The 23097-nt window shown below is 39.6% G+C and overlaps 2 protein-coding genes across 3 annotated transcripts in view; both read right to left on the bottom strand.

Annotated features, from left to right (window-relative positions):
- Positions 1–1017: 1017 nt before the first annotated feature.
- ASB14 (ankyrin repeat and SOCS box containing 14) lies at positions 1018–17294 on the bottom strand. The gene is made up of 10 exons (XM_023201014.3): positions 17173–17294; positions 14022–14076; position 13779; positions 13123–13254; positions 12869–13027; positions 7885–8130; positions 4685–4856; positions 2841–3384; positions 2236–2389; positions 1018–1196 (listed from the first exon to the last, which is right to left on the bottom strand). Exons 1-10 carry the CDS (start codon positions 17292–17294, stop codon positions 1018–1020), a joined length of 1764 nt encoding a protein of 587 aa, XP_023056782.1.
- A 1689-nt stretch (positions 17295–18983) lies between these two features.
- Positions 18984–23097, bottom strand: part of DNAH12 (dynein axonemal heavy chain 12) — a 256283-nt gene continuing 252169 nt past the window's right edge. For both annotated transcript variants that reach the window (XM_031935192.1, XM_031935193.1), the window contains exons 71-74: positions 22116–22253; positions 21607–21698; positions 20776–20843; positions 18984–19261 (exon numbers count right to left, since the gene is read on the bottom strand). In XM_031935192.1, the coding sequence (XP_031791052.1) occupies positions 19071–19261; positions 20776–20843; positions 21607–21698; positions 22116–22253 (489 nt within the window). In that variant the 3' untranslated portion in view covers positions 18984–19070. The remainder of the gene's footprint in view (positions 19262–20775; positions 20844–21606; positions 21699–22115; positions 22254–23097) is intronic.

The following is a 23097-nucleotide window of genomic DNA, read 5'->3' as shown; positions in this document are numbered from 1 at the left end:
TGAAGTCTCTCGCTGTCCTGCCTTGTCCCACCTGGGACCTGAATCATCCCTCTGTCCAGTGTATCCACACTGTAGGGCATGCGTGTACAGTTGTATGTCGCTTAACAACTGGCTTAAAGATGTGGATACCTACTGAGAGATGTGTTGTTAGGTGATCTTGTCATTGTGCAAACATCAGAGTCACTTATACAAACCTAGATGGGATGGTATACTACATACCTAGGCCATGTGTTACATAGCCTGTTGCTCCTGGGCTACAAGCCTGTACAGCATGTTACTGTACTGAATAGGCAATTATAACATATAGTAAGTATGTATTTAAACATAGAAAAGGTACAGTAAAAATAAGCATTATAATCTTACGGGACCACCATTACATATTTAGTCCAGTGATGACTGAAACATTGTATGATACATGACTGTGTAGGAAAAAAATACACTATGTATAGGGTTCTGTACTAACCCTGGCTTCAGGCATCCACTGAGGGTCTTAGAACGTATCCTCGGAAGATAAGGGAGACTACTGTATTACATATATACTTCTCTATTAAAAAGATACTGTAATGAGTTATCTTGACTTGTCAGAAGTGGCATCTATTATTTTGAGCACATAGACATTGGATTTATACACTTAATTAGAACTGGTGTATTTCAGTTAATTGAAATTTGTACTATTTGGTTTTTTTTTTTTTTTAACTGCCTTGAGAATGCTAGTCATTTATGTGTTGGGAAGCTATGTTCAAAGCTACTTAAAAAAATTTTTTTTTCTTTTAGAGATGGGGTCTTGCTCTGGTCACCTAGGCTGGAGTGCAGTGGTGCGATCACAGCTCACTGCAGCCTTGACCCCCCTAAGCTGAAGCAATACGCCTGCCTCAGCCTCCCAGAGCTACTTTTTAAAGGACTTAGACTGCATTGAGATTTTAGTTGGTGGGTAAAGCAAAAAATATGAATCATACATAAGTGAAATTCTAAGGAATACAGCTGCAAAATTATACCTTTTCCATTAGAATGGTTTGATTACCAGGTTCCTGTAAAAATTCCTTGTCCGTAAAGGTCGTATTCTTTGTAAAGGACATATGCTTTTAGACGATTGGGTAATGGAAGAAATGACATGAATACAGGGCAGCGCAAATGTAAACGTCCCATGCATTTCCGGATCTTTAGGCGGCACAAGTGTTTTAGGGAGCGAGGGTTTGCTAAAAAGAAAAGGCACATTATCCAAAGAGAAAAAGAACTTATGTTTTAGTATCTTAGGGTTTTGTTAGCAAATGTATTTGATAGCATTTCATTTGCTGTTACAAAATAGCAAAGTCAGGGAAATAGTTTTTCAGTTCTTACTGCAATCCTTGTTGTAGATATGGTTCCAGAGCCATGTCAAGTTAGAATCCAAAGACTGGCATCAGTTGTGGATCTGGCCTGTGAGATCTGAAGTTCTTAAATCTGCATGTGGCCAGCCGGGGTATCTCATGCCTATAATCCCAGCACTCTGGGAGGCCGAGGCAGGTGGATCACTTGAGGCCAGGAGTTCGAGACCAGCCTGGCCAACATGGTGAAACCCCGTCTCTATTAAAAATACAAAAATTAGCTGGGTGTGGTGACCATGCGCCTGTAATCTCAGCTACTCGCGAGACCAAGGCAGGATAATTGCTTGAACCCAGGAGGAGGAGGTTGCAATGAGCTGTGATTGCGCCACTGCACTCCAGCCTGGTTGACACAGTGAGACTCTGTATCAAAAAAAAAAAAAAAAAAGTCTGCATGTTTTAGCCCCCTCAGGGACAGGGTAGAAACTGAAGATTACCACCCAAGGGAAATAACACGAAATAAATTATTAATTTGTCTTACATGCTTCTTTGAAAGGATTTGCTTTGAAGAAGGTCCTTTTGATACCCTCTACAGACTTGGCTCTTAGCTTTTTCTCATCCTTGTTTTTATTGCCATATAATAGCTTTTCATTCCTGTGTCCATGGTGTTCTTTTGTAGTCATGGTTTAGGTGGATTGGGATGAAACTGTTACCTACCTATATAATAAGTAGTTACCTAACAAGTTTTATCTCCTCGGAAAAGGTAATAAATACAAATTAAGTGTAGTTAGTAACATTTTTTAAAGATAGGAATAGTATTTTTCTGGTTTAAGTCAAGCTTTTAACCAGAAGAGAAGGGTGTTCTAATTCTAAAACAACCAAATAAGAATACAATTAGTATTTTTGTAAAAAGTCATTCTATAAGGATACTCACTTAAGATAAAATGTATTTCTGACCAGATCCCCTGTTTTTGGAGCACAGCTTTCAACTTTGAACAGATCCGAACTTGATCAACATAATCAAGCATCACTCGAACAACCTTTCCAGAGAGATGTTGCAGCCATGACAAAGTTATTACTTCACAGAACTGAGGGAAACAAGGTCAGAATTAGGAAAATAAATGAAAAACATGCAGTAGCTATGGTTTAGCATAGTAGTCAAAGGAGATGTGGTGTGGTGAAGGCCAAGAGGGAAAAATGTCTCAAAAACGGGGAGGGATGGTATTGGTCAACTGTACTTATTCTGATTCTTTTTTTCATCAGAAATATGATCAAAATAAATCATTTAATCAGTTGCTTCATTTATGAAACTTCCTCACACTGCTAGGCAGAGTTAAATCACTTTTCTCTGTACTGTTTTGTTCCTTTTATATCTTTCTACATTGTGTTCATTTTATCATAATTATTTTATCATATAATTGTTATTATACTAGGATCTCTTCAAGCTTCTGGAGAGAATGGATGTAATCTATTTATTGCCATAGTTCCAGCGCCACAAATAATGACTGTAAGGGAATACAGCCAATACTGTGGATTTACCTTAGTATCTTTGATAACTGTAGATGTCCAGCCTTCAACAGTATAGGAAGGATGGACTTTGTCTCCATGTGGGCAATCAAAACATCGCTGTGTGTCATACCCATAGTTCAGCAGCATCCTGAGCATGACTTCATCTTTCAGAGTGTATTGCAGTGCTGATGGGAAATGTAAAGGGTTAACTCTGCAGAAGTAATTGACATTGGCCCCATGCCTTAGCAGCAGACTGATCAGCTCATAGTTGCCCATCCTGAGGGCTATCTGGAGGCAGTTAACCGGGTCTTGGTTAGGCAGAGCTCCAGCACTCAGAAGCAGCTTGACTGAAGAGAGGTCACTGTTTGATACAGCAAAATGCAAAGCTGACTTCCTGTGGTCATCGTAGTGTTTGCTAACTCTCTGATCCAGCATGAAGTTCACATCAAATCCAGCCTGGATGAGGAGTTCCAGGCACTGAGGGTGTGCTCCTGCTGCTGCGCAGTGAACTGGACTGATCCCACTCTGCTTAATGGCAGCAAGATCCGTAACTGGAATCAGTATCTTTAGAGCTCTGAGAAAGAATTTCAAAATGCATTTCAACATTGTTTTTAAGAAGTAGCACTAACTTGTTTATTATTGTTTTATAGTAATACTAGATAGTATCAATATTCAGAGGGCATTTAGAACCCCCAACCAAACAAAAGCATAATTCCTTCATCCAGAAGCTCAGATACCGAGTAAAATTTAATGGAATTACTGTCTAAGCTATAAAATTCAGAATTAGCCCAGAGACCTGAGGCTTCCCATATTGTCTAAATACCTGAGAAAAAAGTTTTATATATCTTTGGTGGCTTCAGAGGATGCCTGGTAAACAACCATTTCTAGTTCTTCCTAGTTGGTCGAGTCTCTTTTTTTTTTTTTTTTTTGAGACGGAGTTTTGCTCTTGTTGCCCAAGCTGGAGTGCAGTGGCGCGATCTCGGCTCACTGCAGCCTCCACCTCACAGGTTCAAGCAATTCTAAGGGTTTCTCATCTTTAAAAGGTATGCTTAAGGCTAGTCGTAGTGGCTCAAGCCTGTAATCCCAGCACTTTGGGAGGCTGAGGTGGGCAAATCACGAGGTCAAGAGATCGAGACCATCCTGGCCAACATGGTGAAACCCCATCTCTACTAAAAATACAAAAATTAGCCAGTGTGGTGGTGCCCACCTGTAGTCCCAGCTACTCAGGAGGCTGAGGCAGGAGAATTGCTTGAACCCAGGAGGCGGAGGTTGCAGTGAGCTGAGATCATGCCACTGCACTCCAGTCTGGCTGTAGGAGTTCAGTCAGCATGGTGGGAAAAATTATAAAAGTTATAGAAAGAAGCAAACCTTTTGGAAGGCTGGGAGGTTTTGCAAAAGCTTCAGGAAAGGATTTGGCTGAAGGCAGCTGAATTCTCTCAGAGTAGATAACAAGGAAGTGTAAGGGAATTGATCTAGATGGGTTGGGGGGAACTGTGTTAATTACCCACAAAATGTGCTGACTCAAAGCCTTTGTTATTAAATCTGTACTAAATAAATGCCTGAAGCACCAGCTGGTCAGGGCCATGGCTGCTACAACTCTTTCTATGAGCAGCCTGGTCCCCTAGCCCACTCTTTCACTGGATACCTGTGTCTAAGTACTCCTTTCATCTGTTGCTTGGCCAGGGTCTGTGGTTCAGACCCAGCACCTGGCAACAGAGTGAGACTGCATCTCAAAAAAAAAACCACACACACAAAAACAATATGTTTAGGTTATGGGATTGGTGATTAAAGATTATAAAGTTCCTAGAAGCAGCTCAAAATAAAAGGTAGCTATTACAATTTTTATTATTTACAATAATGTAATTGAACTTAACAGTAAGTGGCCCCTGTCAGCTGCCACATGGATGGGCAGGTAGCCTGAATTCTTAGGGATGTTGGCATCAGCTCCGTACTCCAGCAAGAGGGCCACAGCATCTGGATTTCCTCCACTCGCAGCTTCGAGTAAAATGGAAGAAGAATCAGAGGCCTGACCATGAGCATTAGCTCCTAAGAGGAGAAAGACTCTTGTCAATGCAAAAATTATTTTCCACTGTTACTTCTTGAGCAATCTTAAAAATATATCACCATCACCAAAAAGCAGTTAGTGAGCATGCACTCTAGCAAAGCACCAAGAATCAAAGTGACAAAATATATACCTCCTGCTCTCAAGTAGCTTATAAACTAGTTGGGGAAGAAAAAAAAAATGGCAGTTTCTAAATTATAGGTAGGTTAGTTTTTGAAGTAATTTGATGTCCATTTGTTTGGAACTTGAAAATTCCAGTAGAAATACTGTTATAAAAGTTGCTTTTATTTCTAGACCAGCCTACAAAAGCCCACTTAACTCATAACACACATACAGGATGGTACTAACAAATCTATCGAACTATAATACCATGCCATCTAATGATACTGTTTTGGTGGAAAAGGGCATTTGTTCTGTTTTAGCTTGTTTGTAGGGGACCATACTAAGAGACACTAACTTTTTAATTGAGGTTAGGAACTGCCGATAGCCAAAGAGATAAGTTGTTGTACAGTTATTAGTACAGAGTATCCCTTATCCAAAATGCTTGGGACCAGAGGTGTTTCAGATTTCAGGGTTTTTAAAAGAAGTATTTGCATTACACTTACAAGTTGCATTATATTTACAAGTCCCAAATCCAGAAATCTGAAATCTGAAATGCTCCAGTAGGAATTTCTTTTGAGCATCATGTTGATCCTCAAAAAGTTTCAGATTTGGGAAGATTTTGGATTTCAAATTTTCAGATTAAGAATGCTGGCCGGGCACGGTGGCTCAAGCCTGTAATCCTAGCACTTTGAGAGGCCGAGACAGGCGGATCACGAGGTCAGGAGATCGAGACCATCCTGGCTAACACGGTGAAACCCCGTCTCTACTAAAAAAAAAAAATACAAAAAACTAGCCGGGCGAGGTGGCGGGCGCCTGTGGTCCCAGCTTCTTGTGAGGCTGAGGCAGGAGAATGGCATGGACCCGGGAGGCGGAGCTTGCAGTGAGCTGAGATCACGCCACTGCACTCCAGCCTGGGCGACAGAGCGAGACTCCGTCTCAAAAAAAACACAAAACAAAACAAAAAAAGAATGCTTAACTTATATATACCCTGTACACTAAGTGTTATGTGAGTGATGTGAATAAGAGTACAGGTACAGGCAAAAGGTCTTCTAGAAGATCTAGGGCTGGGGTTGGAAGGAGAGCTGGGAGGTGAAGGAAGGAGAAAAGAGTCTGGATCAGTTGTGGAAGTCTTCCCAGTAAAACGGGCTGTGAGGAAACAGCATTTGAATGGACGAAAGTTGAGGAGAGCATTCTGAAGCTCATATAAAAAAGATGTAGTGACTTTAACACAGACTTCAGAAGTCATCAGGGTCCAGTGACTGCCCAAGAACCCCATTTCAAGAATGCCTTAAGAAGTCCAATAAGCCTCTGTTTATTGAGTGCCCACTATGTGCTGATTCCTTTATGTGTATAATTTTTAAACTTTGTAGGAACCCCTAGCAGTAGGTGCTAACATACTCATTTTAAAGATGAAGAAACTCATTGAGTTTCAGTGACTTCCCCAAAGATGCACAGCTAGTAAGCAAGGTAGTCAGGATTCATATGCAGGTATTCTAGACCCAGGGCTTATATCTATGATGCCATGTTGCCACTCTAGCAATGCAGGGTGGTAATGTGATTTGGAATCAGACAGATATACCTTGAAATACTAGCTCTGTCATTTACCATCTATGTCACTTGGTGCAAATTACTTTGTAAGGGAGTCACTTAAAGGCTCACTCACTGAGGTCAACTGATGCTGGTTTCTTTGCAGCGTAAAGGATTTAACATCTGTTGCTTCTCTTTCCCTGTATTTTAATCAATGATCTATACAAAAAGTTACTCTTTCCTCATAGATGAAAGACTCTAATGTTTACTTTTGCTATTCCAGCTAATGACTTTAGACATTTCTAATATTGATCATTTAAAACATCGTACTTAAAATGTCTTATGGCCATTGATTAGAAACTAGCCTCCCCCATATAACAGGAAAGATTTAGATAAGTCTAAAGAGCACAAGGTTGTTCTTAAATATAGGAGTCTCTGCCATCTAGAATATTGGAGACCAGGACCATGTATTGTTAAAGAACAAAATAATACTTCTAGACATAGGGAGGAGAATAAAGATGATAATTCTATTATTGAGACTTAAAAATCTTGGTAAAAGTTTGCTTTTTTGAAAAAAAGCTTTAGATTGATCCTACCTTGCCTCATCTAACAGTGTCATCAATGAGCTCTCCTCAAAGACAGTAAAAGCCAAAGTTCTCTGAGCCAAGGGTCCTTGCCAGTTAAGCCAGCATTCAAAATGACCACAGCTACAGAGCTGGGGAGAGGGGAGGGGGCATGTTTGAAGGGAAGTCCTGCAACTGGTACCATGGCTGACCTTCACTTTCCTCAAGTACAAAACGAGAATAATACCTACCTCACAAAGTTTTTAAAGGATTGCAAGGCAACATGGGTAGTTTAATGCTTGTTGCTTAGACAGTAGTACCCAATACATTTAAGTTGCTTTCTCCTTCTCTTGGAGTTTTGGTTATTACTAGAGTGAAGAACTGGGACCCAAAGAGAAGAAATCAGGAAGAATTTCCTAATATCTAGTCATTTGATAATAGATTAAACCGCCTCATGATTTAGACTTAGGCAGAGGTAACGTGTAGAGTATGTTGCAGGGTGTTTGATTTTATGATTCTAGAAAAGGACACCACCACAAAAAAGTTAAAAAACCACCATCTTCTTATCAGGGTGAGGGAATGTTAAGTAAAAGTAACCTGCATTCTAGTAACTTTTGGGAAATTATGTCAGACCTAATAAAAAATTCAATCTTTATGTTAGGCTTTTCAGTAATCACTATTAACCCATAATTTTTATCAAACATTTATATTAGGCTTAAATAAAATATTAACTTTTATTATTTTGAAGCTCTCCATTAAGAGGAAAACCCCTGGATCATGTTACCCTTTGTTAGTGTGCTGACCAAACAGAAGATCTTGCCTTTCTGCAGTAACATTTCCATGATTTCAGTGTGTCCACTTTGGGCAGCAAGAGCAAGAGGAGTGAATCCATACGTGCTCTGTGGGTCAGGGTGTGCCCCAGAAACCAGCATAAGCTTCACCATGTCCTCTCTGCCCAGTTTGGCTGCCTCGTGGAGAGCTGTCCTCTCGTTGGCACAACGCAGATTGACATCTGCTCCATAGTTGATCAGCAAGGCAGCCATGTCATAGGAGTCACGCAGCACAGCTGGGAAATGAGAAGTGAGGTGGGCATGTTCAATGGGAAGTTAAGACCAGAGCAGCATATCTGCAAGTATCCCTCAGGCTTTCTGAAGGAGTTCTTCCCACCCACTCCCAGACCCCAACATTCTGTATTTAGGAAACAGATTGTAAAGTAAGGCATGAATCAAATAACACTGAGAGTGTTTTACATCAATGGACTATTTGTTTTTATGTAAGCCATGAGTAATTATTCATTGCTTATGTGGTTGAAACACAAATGTATACTTTTCACTTATCTTTATTCTTCAAGAAAATGGGAACTTAATTATTCAGTACAGTCCTGGAAATGTTTGTAGCTGCTTTAAAATAAGAAAAAAAAAAAACAAACAAAAGACAGCCCAGACACTGAAAAGAACCAACAAAAAAAAAAAAAAAAAAAAAAAAACCACCACCAGAATCTACCCCAGAAAAATGAATGACTAAAACACAATTTAAACATGCATGTCTGGTGGGAGTGGTTGAGGCCATAGAAAATGATAGTTTTGGCCTATCATTTCTGCATTAACACATTTTAGCAACATACCAAAGTATGTTGCGCAGAAAGCCCCTTAAGGTTCTGTAAAGAAAATGATTTTGTAATTAAAAAAATACTAATAATAAAAGGCTTGGGAACACTGTGTGTGTGTGTGTATGTGTATGTAAATATATATATCTAGGGTCTCATTCTGTCATCCAGGCTGAAGTGTAGTGGTACAATCATAGCTCCCCACAGCCTTGAACTCCTGGGCTCAGTCAATCCTTCTGCCTTAGCCTCCCAAGAAGCTGGTCTACAGGCATGCACCACCATGCCTGGCTAATTTCTTTAAAAATTTCTGTAGAGATGCAATCTTGGTATGTTGTCCAGGCTGGTCTTAACCCCTGGGTTCAAGTGATCTTCCTGCCTCGGTCTTCCAGAGACTGGGATTACGGGTATGAGCCACTGCTTTCAGGCAGCATGTATATTCTATCACCCTCTTCAAGATTCACTTTGCATATTGATATATTGAAGTCTCTGAGGAATCTTGCAATGCGTTTGCTTAACTTTTTAACCCAGCATTTTCCATGACCTATCAATGGGGACATGCTGTTTGGGTACCACAGAAATGGAATCATTTGACCTGCCAGATAGGCTGAAGTGAAGAGAGGAAAAGTAGCTCTACCATCATTGTTTCAACAGGCTTCACAGCTTCATGGTTTTTACATGTGTAATTTTTCTACACACAAGACAAATACTATCATATAGACGAGGAAACAGGTTTAGAGAGGTTAGACCTGGCACAGAGTTCTTTTCACTATACAGTGCTAGGGTGCTTTATGGTTTCTGCGTGCTTTCTCAGAGAAGGCTCTTCTGCTCAGTGTTTTTTCTATAAAATGCAAAGCCTTAGAAAGCATCTTCAGGCAAACCATGAAGGGACCCGAAATCCTAATTTTTGGCAGTACTCTGTTGGTCTCTTTTTAATTTTCGTTGTTTTTTTGTTGTTGTTTGTTTTTTGAGATGGAGTCTTGCTCTGTCACCCAGGCTGGAGTGCAGTGGCGCGATCTTGGCTCACTGCAACCTCTTTTCTCCTGGGTTCAAGCAATTCTCCTGCCTCAGCCTCCCAAGTAGCTGGGATTACAGGTGCCTGCCACCATGCCCTGCTAATTTTTGTATTTTTAGAGACGGGGTTTCACCATGTTGGTCAGGCTGCCCTCAAACTCCTGATCGCAGATGATCCGCCCGCCCCAGCCTCCCAAAGTGCTGGGATTACAGGCTTGAGCTACCGCACCCAGCCTAATTTTCAGCTTTTATTTTGATAAAAGTTAAACATGTACAGAACTTAAAGAGCCAATTACTGTGAAGTCCATCACTCTTTCCCTACAGTCTTTCTCCTTCTCCAGAGGTATCCTTTAGCTGATTCTTGGCTCTTCATGCCTGTGTCTCTTAAGTAACCTGCTTGTATTGCTATTTGTTGATTTCTGGTTTTGGTATAATTTAATGACTTCTTACCATAGAAAATGATTTAACTTTTTTTCCTCCTGTCCCCACCACATGTGCACATTTCTCATCCCACCATCCTGTTGTTTTTATAGCACAATTTTTGTTAGATAAATATTTACCTTCATGTATGTCATTCAAAGGTGGGCCATATTTACATTTCCTTTTCTGCACATCTTTTTGTTTCCCTTGGAGTTAATACTTGTCTTATGTTTCATTTGCTTAGTTTTCAATTTATCATTAATTGCACCCCAAACTCTCTAAACTGTCCACATCTCCCTTCAAGATGTCATTCCCAGCCCATGGTCTGAAGAAGCCTCTACCTGGGGCCTCCTGACCTGTTTCAATCTGGACCTCAGTGCCTGGTCATATGTGGTCATCCTAAGATCGTTATTCCCCTCATCTTAGGGATCTCATTTGCCTCCCACCTGGCTTGGATCTTCTGTTTCCTGGATCCCAAGCTTTTGTTTTTCTGCTTTACTCCGATGTTGGTAGAACATTTGCTCCGTTAGCTTCCTAACGGCGGGGAGCAAGAATGTTTTTGAGATTTCCTATGTCTGAAAATATCTTTTATGTCTTTACTGTCAGAAAGTTGGAGCAAATATAGAATTTTAAGTTGGAAATATTTTTCCTTAGAGTTTGCAAAACTATTATTCACCACCAATTACTTCAGGCTTCTAGTTACCATTGAGATGTCTGAAACCACTCTGGTTTTTCATCTTTTGTATATTATGTATTCCTTTTTTTCTCTCAGGAAGTCTGTGGAAACTTCTTTGTCCCTAGTGACTTGTGAGTCTCTTTTTTTTTTTTTTTTTTTTTAGCTTTTTATGATTTTTTTATTACAATGTAAAAGAAGCTATGTTCAATAAACTTCGAGTATAGAAGTAGAAAAGTTTAATTCTACCTCTGAAATGATCTTTGTTAACATTTTCGCCGGGCGCGGTGGCTCAAGCCTGTAATCCCAGCACTTTGGGAGGCTGAGACGGGCGGATCACGAGGTCAGGAGTTCGAGACCATCCTGGCTAACACGGTGAAACCCCGTCTCTACTAAAAAATACAAAAAGCTAGCCGGGCGAAGTGGCTAGCGCCTGTAGTCCCAGCTACTTGGGAGGCTGAGGCAGGAGAATGGCGTAAACCCGGGAGGCGGAGCTTGCAGTGAGCTGAGATCCGGCCACTGCACTCCAGCCTGGGCGACAGAGCAAGACTCCGTTTCAAAAAAAAAAAAAAAACATTTTCACATGTATCCTTGAATTATTTATTTCTACATATGTTACATTTTGAAGAAGTTTTTGTTACACAAAATTCTCTAATAATTGGCTTTTCTGCATTTATACTGTGAATTCACATTTAGAGAAGGATCTTAGACCCCCAAGATCCTAAAACACCTAACTTTATCCATCTCACTATTCACTCATTAATTATTGGCACCAAATGTGTACAAGGAGTCTTGCTTGCTAGCTGCTGAAGTGCTGAATCAGTATGAATTCTGCTAATAAGCATTTATAATTTACCACAGAAAGTGCTCTCATTGCTCTAAGACTAGAAACAAAGTGCTGAGGGGATTGGGTCTTTTACGGTTCATTGAACTGGCACTTAGTATGGCTCTTTATTCTGGAAACACTTGTCCTTCATTTTAGGAAATCATTTTCTTGACTTATTGCATTGGCCATATACCACCTCCATCTTGTCTGTTCTCTCATTCCTCTTGTTCAACTGTTGCTCCTCTTGGATCATCCAGCTAATTTTCACTTCTTTCCTATTTTCCATTTCTTATTTTATTCTTCTGGAAGCTTTTCTGAACTACATCTTCCAGCATTGTTTTGGTTTTTAAAGTTTCTGCTCATATTTTTAATCTTCAAGAATATTTTGTTTTCCGATTTTGCTAACACCTTGTTCTTATTAAAATGGTTTCTCTGAGGAAGTTAATGACAATTTCCCTTTATTTTCCCTAAATAATCTTAAAGTTGCTTAACTCTGTTGGTTGAAGATTTTCCTCAGATAGCCTTCAGCTCTTTGCTCATAATTAAAAGTTGGAGACTAGAAAGCTGGTTGGAAATTTTAAGCAGAGGGTGGGGCTTGAGGACTGTGGGTTTAACAATAGGTTGATATGTTTGGGCCACTTACTGGGAAAGCCCCAGTGTTACTATCTTTAGCTGTTTCTTCTTGGGCTGGTCAGATTCCTCCAGAGAACCCCCCTGCCTGGAGGGTAAGGGCCTGGCTGCCAGCCTTCTAGGAGGAGGGCTGGGCAGTCTCAATTATGTTTGCTTAATTCCTCCAGTGTTTTCAATCTAGTACTCCCACCCTCACCTAAAGTTCCATGGTCCAGAGACTCTCCGTTTAAGCTATGCAGAGAATAAACCTCCAGGATTCTACTGGGGTTGGGCAGGAGTGATCTAGAGATCTATCTGCTTCTTAATAGTTTTCAACCAACTCTTTTGTTTCAGCTGCCTGCCCTTCACCCATGCTCCATGAGGTAATTCTGCTCCCCTCTGATTTCTTGTATCAGAATTAATTGGCTTGATCAAGGCACCGTGCAAAATGAGCTGCTCTTAATTAGCAGAGGTTTTGCATCAGGCCACCTCACAGGACAGCCTATAGAAAGCTTCTGGAGGGTCGGTACCCATGTCTGGTCAGTTGGGAGCAGAGTGACAGTGCTGCAACTATGTACAAAAAGCTGCCTTTGAAATTTGGGGACATGAAGGAGACTCAGTGCCACAGACTCGTTTTCAGAAACAAGGTATTCATTTACCTGTAAGAAGAGGAGAATTGCCTTCGAAATTCTTAGCATTTGGATTGCAGCCATTGAGAAGAAGAAAAGTGGCATTTTCTAAGAGGCAATTGCTGACAGCCAAAAACAGTGGCGTTTCACCATTGTGAGTGGTTTGCTCCCACAGACTGGGGTCTGAAGCTGAAATAAATTCATCATACCACACAAGTTAAGACATAGAAATGAATGTTAAATTTATCTCTTAGAAGCATTAAGAAGAGTCAAAGGGAATTTACCGCTTAGGGTTATTTCCAAAATTTTCTTATTTAATTGCACTGCAGCCTTATGCAGAGGAATCCAGCCTATCTCATCTGCTTCATCAAAAGCAGAATGGCACTTGGTTAAGTGTGACAATGCATCTTCCTTACCTATTAACAAGTCAAATGAGAACAGATTCACATTTGGCACACTTACAAGGAAGCCCATATTGCTTCCTGAATTCCACCACCAAAGTTAATGCATAACAACAGAATGCTAGTGCCACCTTTTATGAAAGACAAATGGCATACGACAGACAGTAAGGCCTGTCATCTAGCATTCCACACCTGGGCCTGTGAACACCCCCAGCATCTTGTTACTTATGAAAAAACAGCTATGTCTAGGAAGGAACCCAGGAGCTCTTTGCTACGTTGAGCTGAGGTATTTTTTCCCAGAAAAGCCTACATCAGACTCTTGACAATAAGCTGTGGACCCCCATGGTGTTCAGCATGGAAGAACCTGCTTCTAGGCTTTCTGAGCTTCAAGGAGAAATGCTGCCAGCTGTCACCATCACATCTTTCCTTTTATTTTTTGAGATAGAGTCTCGCTCTGTTGCCCAGACTAGAGTGCAGTGGCGTGATCTCGGTTTACTGAAACCTCCATCTCCTGGGTTCAAGCAATTCTCTTACCCCACCCTTCCGAGTAGCTGGGATTACAGGGGCCCATCACCACACCCGGCTAATTTTTTGCATTTTTAGTAGAAATGGGGGGTTTCACCACATTGGCCAGACTGGTCTTGCACTCCTGACGACAGGCGATCTGCCTGCCTTGGCCTCCCAAAGTGCTGGGATTACAGGCATGAGCCACTGTGCCCAGCCAATGTCACCATCCCATCTTACCACAAGTTAAAGGGAAGAGAAGAGGAGGAGTACTTAACTTTCTCTATTGTTTCAACTATCTTCTTATAGTCAGCACTCAAAAAGGAGTGGGAGCTGCACAGAAGAAAATACATATGTAATTCCAAAACTGAGGAGAAAAAACTGTTATCTGATAGAAATCAAAAGGAAAGGGTAACAGTAGTAGTAGTTAATCCGGGATGAACTTTCACAGGAGGCATTGACTGAGGCATAATAGAAATACTTCTATTTGTAGGCCGGGCGCGGTGGCTCAAGCCTGTAATCCCAGCACTTTGGGAGGCCGAGACGGGCGGATCACAAGGTCAGGAGATAGAGACCATCCTGGCTAACACGGTGAAACCCCGTCTCTACTAAAAGTACAAAAAACTAGCCGGGCGAGGTGCCGGGTACCTGTAGTCCCAGCTGCTTGGGAGGCAAGAGAATGGTGTGAACCCGGGAAGTGGAGATTGCAGTGAGCTGAGATCCGGCCACTGCACTCCAGCCTGGGCGACAGAGCGAGACTCCGTCTCAAAAAAAATAAAAGAAATACTTCTATTCGTAAAATGTAATGTGGCCCTTAACAAAATTCTAGGGAAACTCCTTCACTATATCTGTCTTCCACATTCGCCTGTTAGCTTCTTTAGGGCAAGGACTGTGTGAGCCTGGATAGGCCTTTAATCAGTGTTGACTGAACTGAATCAAGCCGGCCTATGACTGAAATGTCACACTATCTCATGGTAAAATTTGATGGCCACTATAGAATGTCAATGATTCTAGCGTAATCTATTTTAAAAAATAGTACATAAAAATGGTGTGAGTTTTAAAAAATATTCAGTCAGAATGTGTGCTCAGAAAATGCTATTAGCAGTTAAGTAACATTTTTATTATTTAAGGCTTTAAATCTCAATTTATGAATCTTACATTATTTTAAAACCTAGCAAATAAGGATTGCCACCTTCCATTCTTTTTTTTTTTTTTTTTTTGAGATGGAGTCTCACTCTGTTGCCTAGGCTGGAGTGCAGTGGCGCCATCTTGGCTCACTGTGGAGTAGCTGGTACTACAGGTGCCCGCCTCCACAGTTGGCTGATTTTTTGTATTTTTAGTAGAGACAGGGTTTCACCATGTTAGCCAGGATGGTCTCGATCTCCTGACCTCGTGATCTGCCTGCCTCAGCCTCCCAAAGTGCTGGGATTACAGGCATAAGCCACCACACCCAGCCACCTTCCATTCTCTAATTATTTAATGAACCCAGGTTGAGGAGAATAAATTCCCTTGGATACTCTGTCCTGTTTACAATTTGGTCAATTAAGTTATCTTAAACATTTAAACCTGCACTCATAGATTTAGTATTGTATTAGTTTTCTATAGCTGCTATAAGAAGTAACCATACACTTAGTGGCTTAAAACAACAATAATAAAACAAATTTACTATCTTACAGTTCAGTAGTTCAGAAATCCAAAACAGTCCTCACTGAACTAAAATCAGTGTGTCAGCAGGTCTGTCTGTGTTCCTTCTGGAGGCTCTTGGGGAGAATCTATCGCGCCTTTTCTAGCTTCTAGAAGCCACCCACATTTCCTGGCTTGTGGACTCCTTCCTCCATCTTCAAAGCCAGCAATGTTGGGCTTAGTCCTTCTAACACTGCCATCTCCCAGGTGGTCTCTCCTGCCTACCCCTTTCACACTTAAAGATCCTGTGTTACACTGGGACCACCTGGGTAATCCAGAATACACCCCCTATCTAAAAGTCAGCTGATCAGCAGCCATAATTCCATCTGTAGCCTTACTTCTCCTTCGCCATGTAAGCTTCCAGAAATTAGGACATCTTTGGATGGGACCATTACTCCACATGTCACAAGTATGTTCTAGTTTTCTGATTCCTTCAAGTACCTGAGTAAATCAGCAAGCCTGCCTAAGTATCATACAATTCCTGCAAGTCTAATCAAGTAAATGCATAACCACAGTCAATTTCAGTTTCTCTGAAACATTTCAGTACTCTACTTAGCCCAACTCTCTTATACCTTTCAACCTAAAATTATTAGTCAGTTACTCAGTTATGCAATTTAAGGTTTTAGTTATAAGGTTAATATAACAGATAATCTAATAAGGCTAATTGCTTTATAAAACTTTAAATATTTAAAGATTATTTAAAAAACTAATCCTAAATTGAACACAAAAGTATAGGAACAGTGTTGGTTAAGAGCACAGACTTTAGAATCAGACTGCCTGGCTCTTCACTTACTAGCTCTGTGACCTTGGGTAAGCCACTTAACTTTTCTGTGCCTCACTTTCCTTCTCTCTAAATAGGGATAATAATAGGACCTACCTCATAGAGAGGTAATGAGAATTAGAATTTAAAAGTTAGTATTTATGAAGTGCTTAAAATAACATGATACATAGTGATCACTCCATGAGTTTGTTACATTTTTAAAATACTATATAGATTTGATGTGCTTCATCATGTCTCTATTTAGTTATGAAATCTCTTGGGGTTAAAATACGTTTTTCTAGTTTTACATCCAGCAGGCAAATAGAGATTACCATCCTAAGCAAACTGTTTTATCACCCCAGAAGAAATGATGGTTACTGCCTCAGGAGACCAAGGTTGCTGATTGGCCAGAGAGCGCGTGAGCAGGTATGCTTGACTGCAGACTGCCCATATCCAGGACGACTCTTCTTACACCCCAACATAGGGTCCAACTGGTCCTCTTTCAGTGTTGTTCAACAAAACTCTGAATCTACACTTTCAGAAGTCTCGTTCAAGTTTATGGAATTCCTCCTTTTGATTTGAGTAGATCAAAGACTGGATCTATTCCACTAAGGTTGAAGATAGCTAACTTCCTGTGTGTCCTGGTTGGATTTATGCATTTCTTCAATTCCCAAAGACAAGATGTATTTGAGTTTTTCTCTAGCCCTTCATGTCCTCATTTCTTTCTTTCTTCTGATTTCCAGTCTGTATCACCTCACCCAGATTTGCTGCTAACCTCCTTCAGATATTTTATTGCCTAATTAAATTCTGAATTATTTCCAGATTATTCCTGTCTAGTCAGGCACAATATCTTACAGATATTTAATTGACAGCTCCTTGGAGTCTGACCCTCCTGTTTTTGTCACAACACTAGATTTAAGCTAATGACAAGTGTCAGCTGTTGAATACAACACTTAATACTACATTGCAAATGAGAAAACCATTACCTCTCATCCTTAGGTGCATGTTGTGCTGTTCCTGGCTTATGAATATCCTGTAAACTCTGTTGAATGATGAACTGGGTGTCAAAGTCTTCATCTGTGTCTTCATCGCTGGCATAATTATCCATGTGAAACGTGGACAGGGTTACTGTAAAGTCAGAGTGAATTAAAATTATTTTTCCAGTTGTGAAGGGATTAACTGCTTAAAATTACAAATGAAATTCAGAAACCTAGAAAATTGATTGGATTAACAAATGAAAAATACACAAAATTTAGGCAACAAAATATTCATTAAAAAATTTCTATAAACTTAAAAGAGTTTTCTGGACTGCCACAGATTCAACAAAAATTAGAAGTTTCCATGAGTAGCCATTGACTTAAAGCTTATTCAGGAAAAACCACCTTTCAAATAAGACTTCGGTTAGTGCCACTCTAACACTGACAACACTCTGATTGATCTGTTAAACTTGTCTTGTGAGTTCTTCACAGTGATTGTAGCACTCATCCAAAATCATATTTCCTACACACAGTGAGTGTGATGCTGAAAATAATATTTTACTTAATAAACATTAAAAATAAACATGTTACAGAAACAAATGTATTCTCATAATTACAACATAGATTCAGCAGCAGTAAAAACAAATGTATCTTACTAGGCAATATCTAAATGGTTTTAAAAGAAAAATGTCAGTTTTAGCATAGAATACGTTTGGTCACATTTCAAAGACTTTTTACCTTTTGTTTTATCCTCTAGGACAGCACTGAAGTTTTCACTGTTAAGGACTAACACATGTAAGCCTCAGAATTTTCATTTATATTTAGGATCTCCTCTCCCCTGTAGTGACCATTCCATTAATAGCTTTACTATAAATACTTCATCATAAGACAGTCTGGCACATTCTCCTTGTTTTTTACATGTGGTTTAGCTCTTTTTGGAAACATGATCTCTTTTCTTCAGTGCTACATTCATCAAATTTAAAGGATTAAACATTTTATTCCTGGAATAAAATGTTTTTGCAGGGGGTTGGCCATGCAAAGAGAATTCGTTCTCTTAAGACTCATGCACATAGCTACTGCAAACCACAATCAATTTTTCATTTAAGAGAACCCAAACATTTTGCTGTGACCCAATTATCCAAAGTGACTGTCCCAATGTACTAGATTCACTAGGTAGCTGTGACTAAATTTTCCTTGGGTTACAGAACTGTGGCCTTAAGTGTCCCTGGAATCCTAAGGGAAGAATTCACTCTACACAAGATAAAATTTTGACCAAAATTCTGTTTTGTTGAAATATTTTTTAATTGTTAATATACACTAAAAAAAAAACAAAGGGACCACTTGACATTTCAAATTAAATATGAAGCAAATGCTGAGAAGCACACTGTCACTGCAGGTGTAGAAGTTCGGACTGCCCTCCAGCCATCCTACTGCCTTTGCAGGCCAGCTTTGTAGCTTTGAGTTTCCTTTCCAAGTCACAAGGATGTGGTGAGAAATGGAACCGATGTCTTAGAGGTAAGAAATAAGAGGTGTAGTTGTGTAACTGTTTTAATATTTTCCATATTTATAATTTCTTAATTTATGTATTTGAAATATTTATGTATAATTAAGGTAGGAGAGTGGAAAGTAAACTATACTGAAGCTGAAGGAATGACTTAACATTTGTGAAGGAGATAATTCCTGATATTTGTTAAATTTTATCCGTTTAACCCCCAAATCTATTTTTCACATACAATCAAACTTCAAAAAGTTCTCCTCAGAGAGGAGAACAATGCAATGAGCGTTTGCAAAGACCATTTAAAAGAATAACACCAAGATACTTGGTTTTAGAATGTATATATTTTAAGTAGGACAGGTTTTTTTTTTTTTTTTTGTAAACTTTTGGATGTTTTATAAATTTGTCCAATTTAGTCATCCAGCTGACAAAGCAAAGCAACCCCACGCTTGATCCAGTGCTGAGTAGGTTGGTCTGTTTTTAACAGCATTGCAATGACAAAGTTAGTAGAATGTCCCGTAGTGGAAAGAGTTCCTTTACGTTCACTTGTCTTGTAGAGGGGACAGACATAGGCATCCGACTTTATAATCTGAGATTTTTGAGCTTGAAAAAAAAGAAAGAAACATATTCATTTGATAAGGGGGAAAACAGCCATTAGTACTAAAAGAACTACTTATCTTGTAATAAAATGGCCAGAACTACATCTAAGATCATAATTGTGATATATGAAGGTTTTACAGCATATATACATATATCTTTTTAGAGTACATACAGTATTACGATTGTAACAAGGCAAGTATTTCTTTTTTTTTTTTTTTTTTGAGACCTGTCGCCTAGGCTAGAGTACAGTTGCACAATCTCAGCTCATTGCAACCTCTGCCTTCCAGGTTCAAGTGATTCTCTTGTCTCAGCCTCCCAAGTAGGTGGGATTATAGGCGCCTGCCACCACGCCCCGCTAATTTTTGTATTTTTAGTAGAGACGGGGTTTCACTATGTTGGCCAGGCTGGTCTCAAACTCTTGACCTCGTGATCTGCCTGCCTTGGCCTCCCAAAGTGCTGGGATTACAGGCATGAGCCACCACGCCTGGCCTAAGGCAAGTATTTCATATTGTGCATGATTCTAGGTGTGGAAGACAGGAATAGACTTTAAAGTTCTGTGAGAAAACTCAAGAGAATTTGGGAAGGAAGAAGGAGAAGGGAGGGAAAAAGGAATAAAATACAGTATAGGTAGTGGGGGAGACGCAAAAGGAGAAATACAACTGCTTAGAGCGCTAATCCAAGAAACCCACACAGAAGCTGGCATTTCTAATTGTTTTTAGCAGGTAAATAATAAGAAAAACATGCCAACTTTTACCAATTCACAAAAAGAAACTATGTACAATCCCCAAAAAACCAGATATAAGATATTAGGAGTCTTTCCAAACTAAGGTCACATTTCTCATAGTTATAACTGAACCACATTCATAATGAGAATATTTGATAGGTTGGATGGTGATTCTGGGTGATCGGTAAATATTTCATTTAAGAAATTGTTGTTATTTAAGAATTAAAACGTTAGGGAAGAGAAAACAAAAGAATGAGACTTTTTTTCCAGACTTGTAGAAAGATGATGATGGCAGAAGCAGGGGAGGAGCAAGCAGTTTCCTAAATGGGACAAAATTGGCCCCCACCCCATGCGGCTGGCAACATCTATGCCTTGGGGCACCCGGCTGGCTCCTAGGCCTAGAGGTTTCTTATAGCCAGAAAATGCTAGTCACTATCTGGAGACTGTGTCAAGCTAATTTGTGCCTCTGAGCAATGTGCAAAGGGAATTCAGAATATGGATGGGCAGCTGTTCAATCTGTGAACCCCCTTGTAGAAGTGAGGGGAGGGCTGAAAAGAATGACATATCCCATAGGCTAGGAGCATAAAAAGCAGCATGTTATTCCCAAAACAATATAAATGCCATACACACAAAGGGATAATAATAATTTCTAATGTAAATATTCTATCAATGTTTATTATAATTGAGCTAGATCCTAAAAGGTTTGAGCAAAAACTAATTTTGGGGAGCAGTATGTAATATCCATTCTTTTTCTCCCTGAACTTCATATAAATTTTTTTGAGAGAATATTTACTTGGTTTTATCCATATGATGGGCATCAGGTCAAACAGAAGTTTGGGATGTTGTTCAGCAAGCAATCCACTGTAAAGAGAAATTGATAGAAATTATTAGAAATAACTTCTGAAATTTGCTTCTAAGAACAAATTGCTACTTACATATTGGCTTTTACTAGAAGAAAGTACTAGAGACATAGAGAAAAAATGTAAAAAAAGAAAATGAAAAAATGGCAATGAAGAATTGGGAGAAACAAAAGAAAACGATGGGACGGCAAAGGGTAAACAGTGGACACTTATCAACGGCTGCCAATTTTTAATGACCGCCCATGAGGCCAGGGCTCCAAGGGAAACTTTCTCTCCTTCTCTTCTCTCCTTCTCTTCTCTTTATCCCATATATTTTAAACAGGAATAGTATTGCTTAATTTCCTGAGTGAAACAGGAAATTCAATATTTATTGTAAATATTTATTTATTATCAAAATGCAAGGAAAGGCTTCCCATTCACTAACAGAAAGGTGAACTTCATTATAACTGTAAACTGTTTAAAAATGAGGTAGTCCTACACATTACAAAATAGAAGGCAACTGTTATAAAATGGAATAAGCAGGAAAATAATTTCAGCTAACTTTTCTACTAATAAGACTACTGAAATATTGACTAAAAATTATTCAGCACCTAAAAATAACAACTCATCAGTTGCCCCAGCCTGACTAATGATTTATGTGAGAGTTCTGATATTATTATTTGCCTTAAAAGAGGACTCTTTTTTTTTTTTTAAAGCAACGGATTGCCTATCTTATCTATGATTCAGCTACAAATGAAGAGGTCCTGGCAGTTGAAACCACTGACCTTTCTCGGTTCCAGCGTGCGCCATCGAGATACAATCCGTGAATATAAACACCATCATCTGGTGATGTGTCAGATGTATCAGATGGGATAACCTGAAGGGACAGGCACACACTAGCAGTGATCCTCTCCAGACAACTTCATCTCATAAAGAATACATTAGCGAAATATTCAGAACACATTCATGGAAACTCTACCGTATAATAGCTTGTTAAACTACACATTTTTTCAGCCATAGTTTGTAAAAAAGTATAAAAGTATTTCTTTTTTAAGTACTTTATCAAATGTTACTGTACCTCATAATAATTTTTGCTAAAGAGAAGAACAGCATTGGATTATTTAAATCAAATATTGCAGTATATAAAAGTTCTATCTTAGGGATAGCAAGACAAATATTCTTACAACCCAAAGAAGGAAGTAAAATTGCTTACAATGGGTTACAATATATAAACTCGGTTTAAATACATGACTTAATGTAACGAAATACTGTTGACTTTAAGGAGTTACTATACCTCAAATTCATATCCTAGCAAATCAATAGGGGTGGTATATTTTCTGGCATAATTCTGCATAGCTCCAGTTAAAAAGGCCTGGGTGAAAAAGAAACCTGACAGCCAAAACACACAAGGTTTTCCTGAATTATACCAGTCCTATAAAGGGGAAACAAAACACATTATGTCAGTTTTTAAAGTTATACAAGCACCACCTGATGTACAATTCCTGATTCTGGTTTTTGCTTATGTTGTCCACATTTTCCATCACAAGGCCCTCTTTCCTGATGTCAAGCACACAGCCTGCCTCGGCCCTCCCACCTCTTTCACCTTCTAGTTACTCTTCTTGGAAAACTCAAAACAATTTGAGCATTAACCTGAATGAAACATAGTTTGAAGAGTCAAATCTTCTGCAAAAGCCAAATGTAAATTATTTGATGCTTTATTATATCACCCCACTCAAAAGCAACCACGGTTAGACATCTTACACATTGTCTAATTATAGACCTCATTCGTTGATTCCAGTTCCTTAACCCTGTGTGTGTGTATGTGTGTGTGTGTATGTGTGTGTGTGTGTATATATATATATATATATACACACATACATACACGCACACATATGTTTTTTTTTGGATGAAATCTCGCACCATCACCCAGGCTGGAGTGCAGTGGCATGATCTTGGCTCACTGCAGCCTCTGCCTCCTGGGTTTGAGTGATTCTTCTGTTTCAGTCTCCTGAGTAGCTGGGATTACAGGTGTGCACCACCACATCTGGCTAATTTTTGTATTTTTAGTAGAGATGGAGTTTCAGCATGTTGGCCAGGTTGGTCTGGAACTCCAGACTTCAAGTGATCTGCCCACCTCGGCCTCCCAAAGTGCTGAGTATGAGCCACCATGCCTGGCCACCGGGGCTGGAGGTGTGACTGGCCAGGTGTGAGCCACCGTGCCTGACCACAGTTCCTTAACTCTCTTAAACCCCTTGTCTCTGTGTCCACTGCCCTCA

Source organism: Piliocolobus tephrosceles, chromosome 2 (assembly GCF_002776525.5).
Source record: "Piliocolobus tephrosceles isolate RC106 chromosome 2, ASM277652v3, whole genome shotgun sequence".
NCBI classification, from domain to species: Eukaryota; Metazoa; Chordata; class Mammalia; order Primates; family Cercopithecidae; genus Piliocolobus; species Piliocolobus tephrosceles.
Note: the sequence above shows the minus strand (reverse complement) of the source record. Positions and strands in the feature narration are given on the sequence as shown.

Bases quoted from the DNA above. Each gene is read 5' to 3' on its own strand.
- ASB14 (XM_023201014.3), bottom strand. From the start codon at position 17,294: ATGGATAATTATGCCAGCGATGAAGACACAGATGAAGACTTTGACACC. The intron at 13,028-13,122 runs GTAAATTCCCTT...AATTTATTTCAG, and splicing joins TTTGGAAATAACCCTAAGCG to CTTCAGACCCCAGTCTGTGG. The intron at 3,385-4,684 runs GTTAAGTTCAAT...ATTCTTTCTCAG, and splicing joins GCTGACAGGGGCCACTTACT to AGCTCTAAAGATACTGATTC.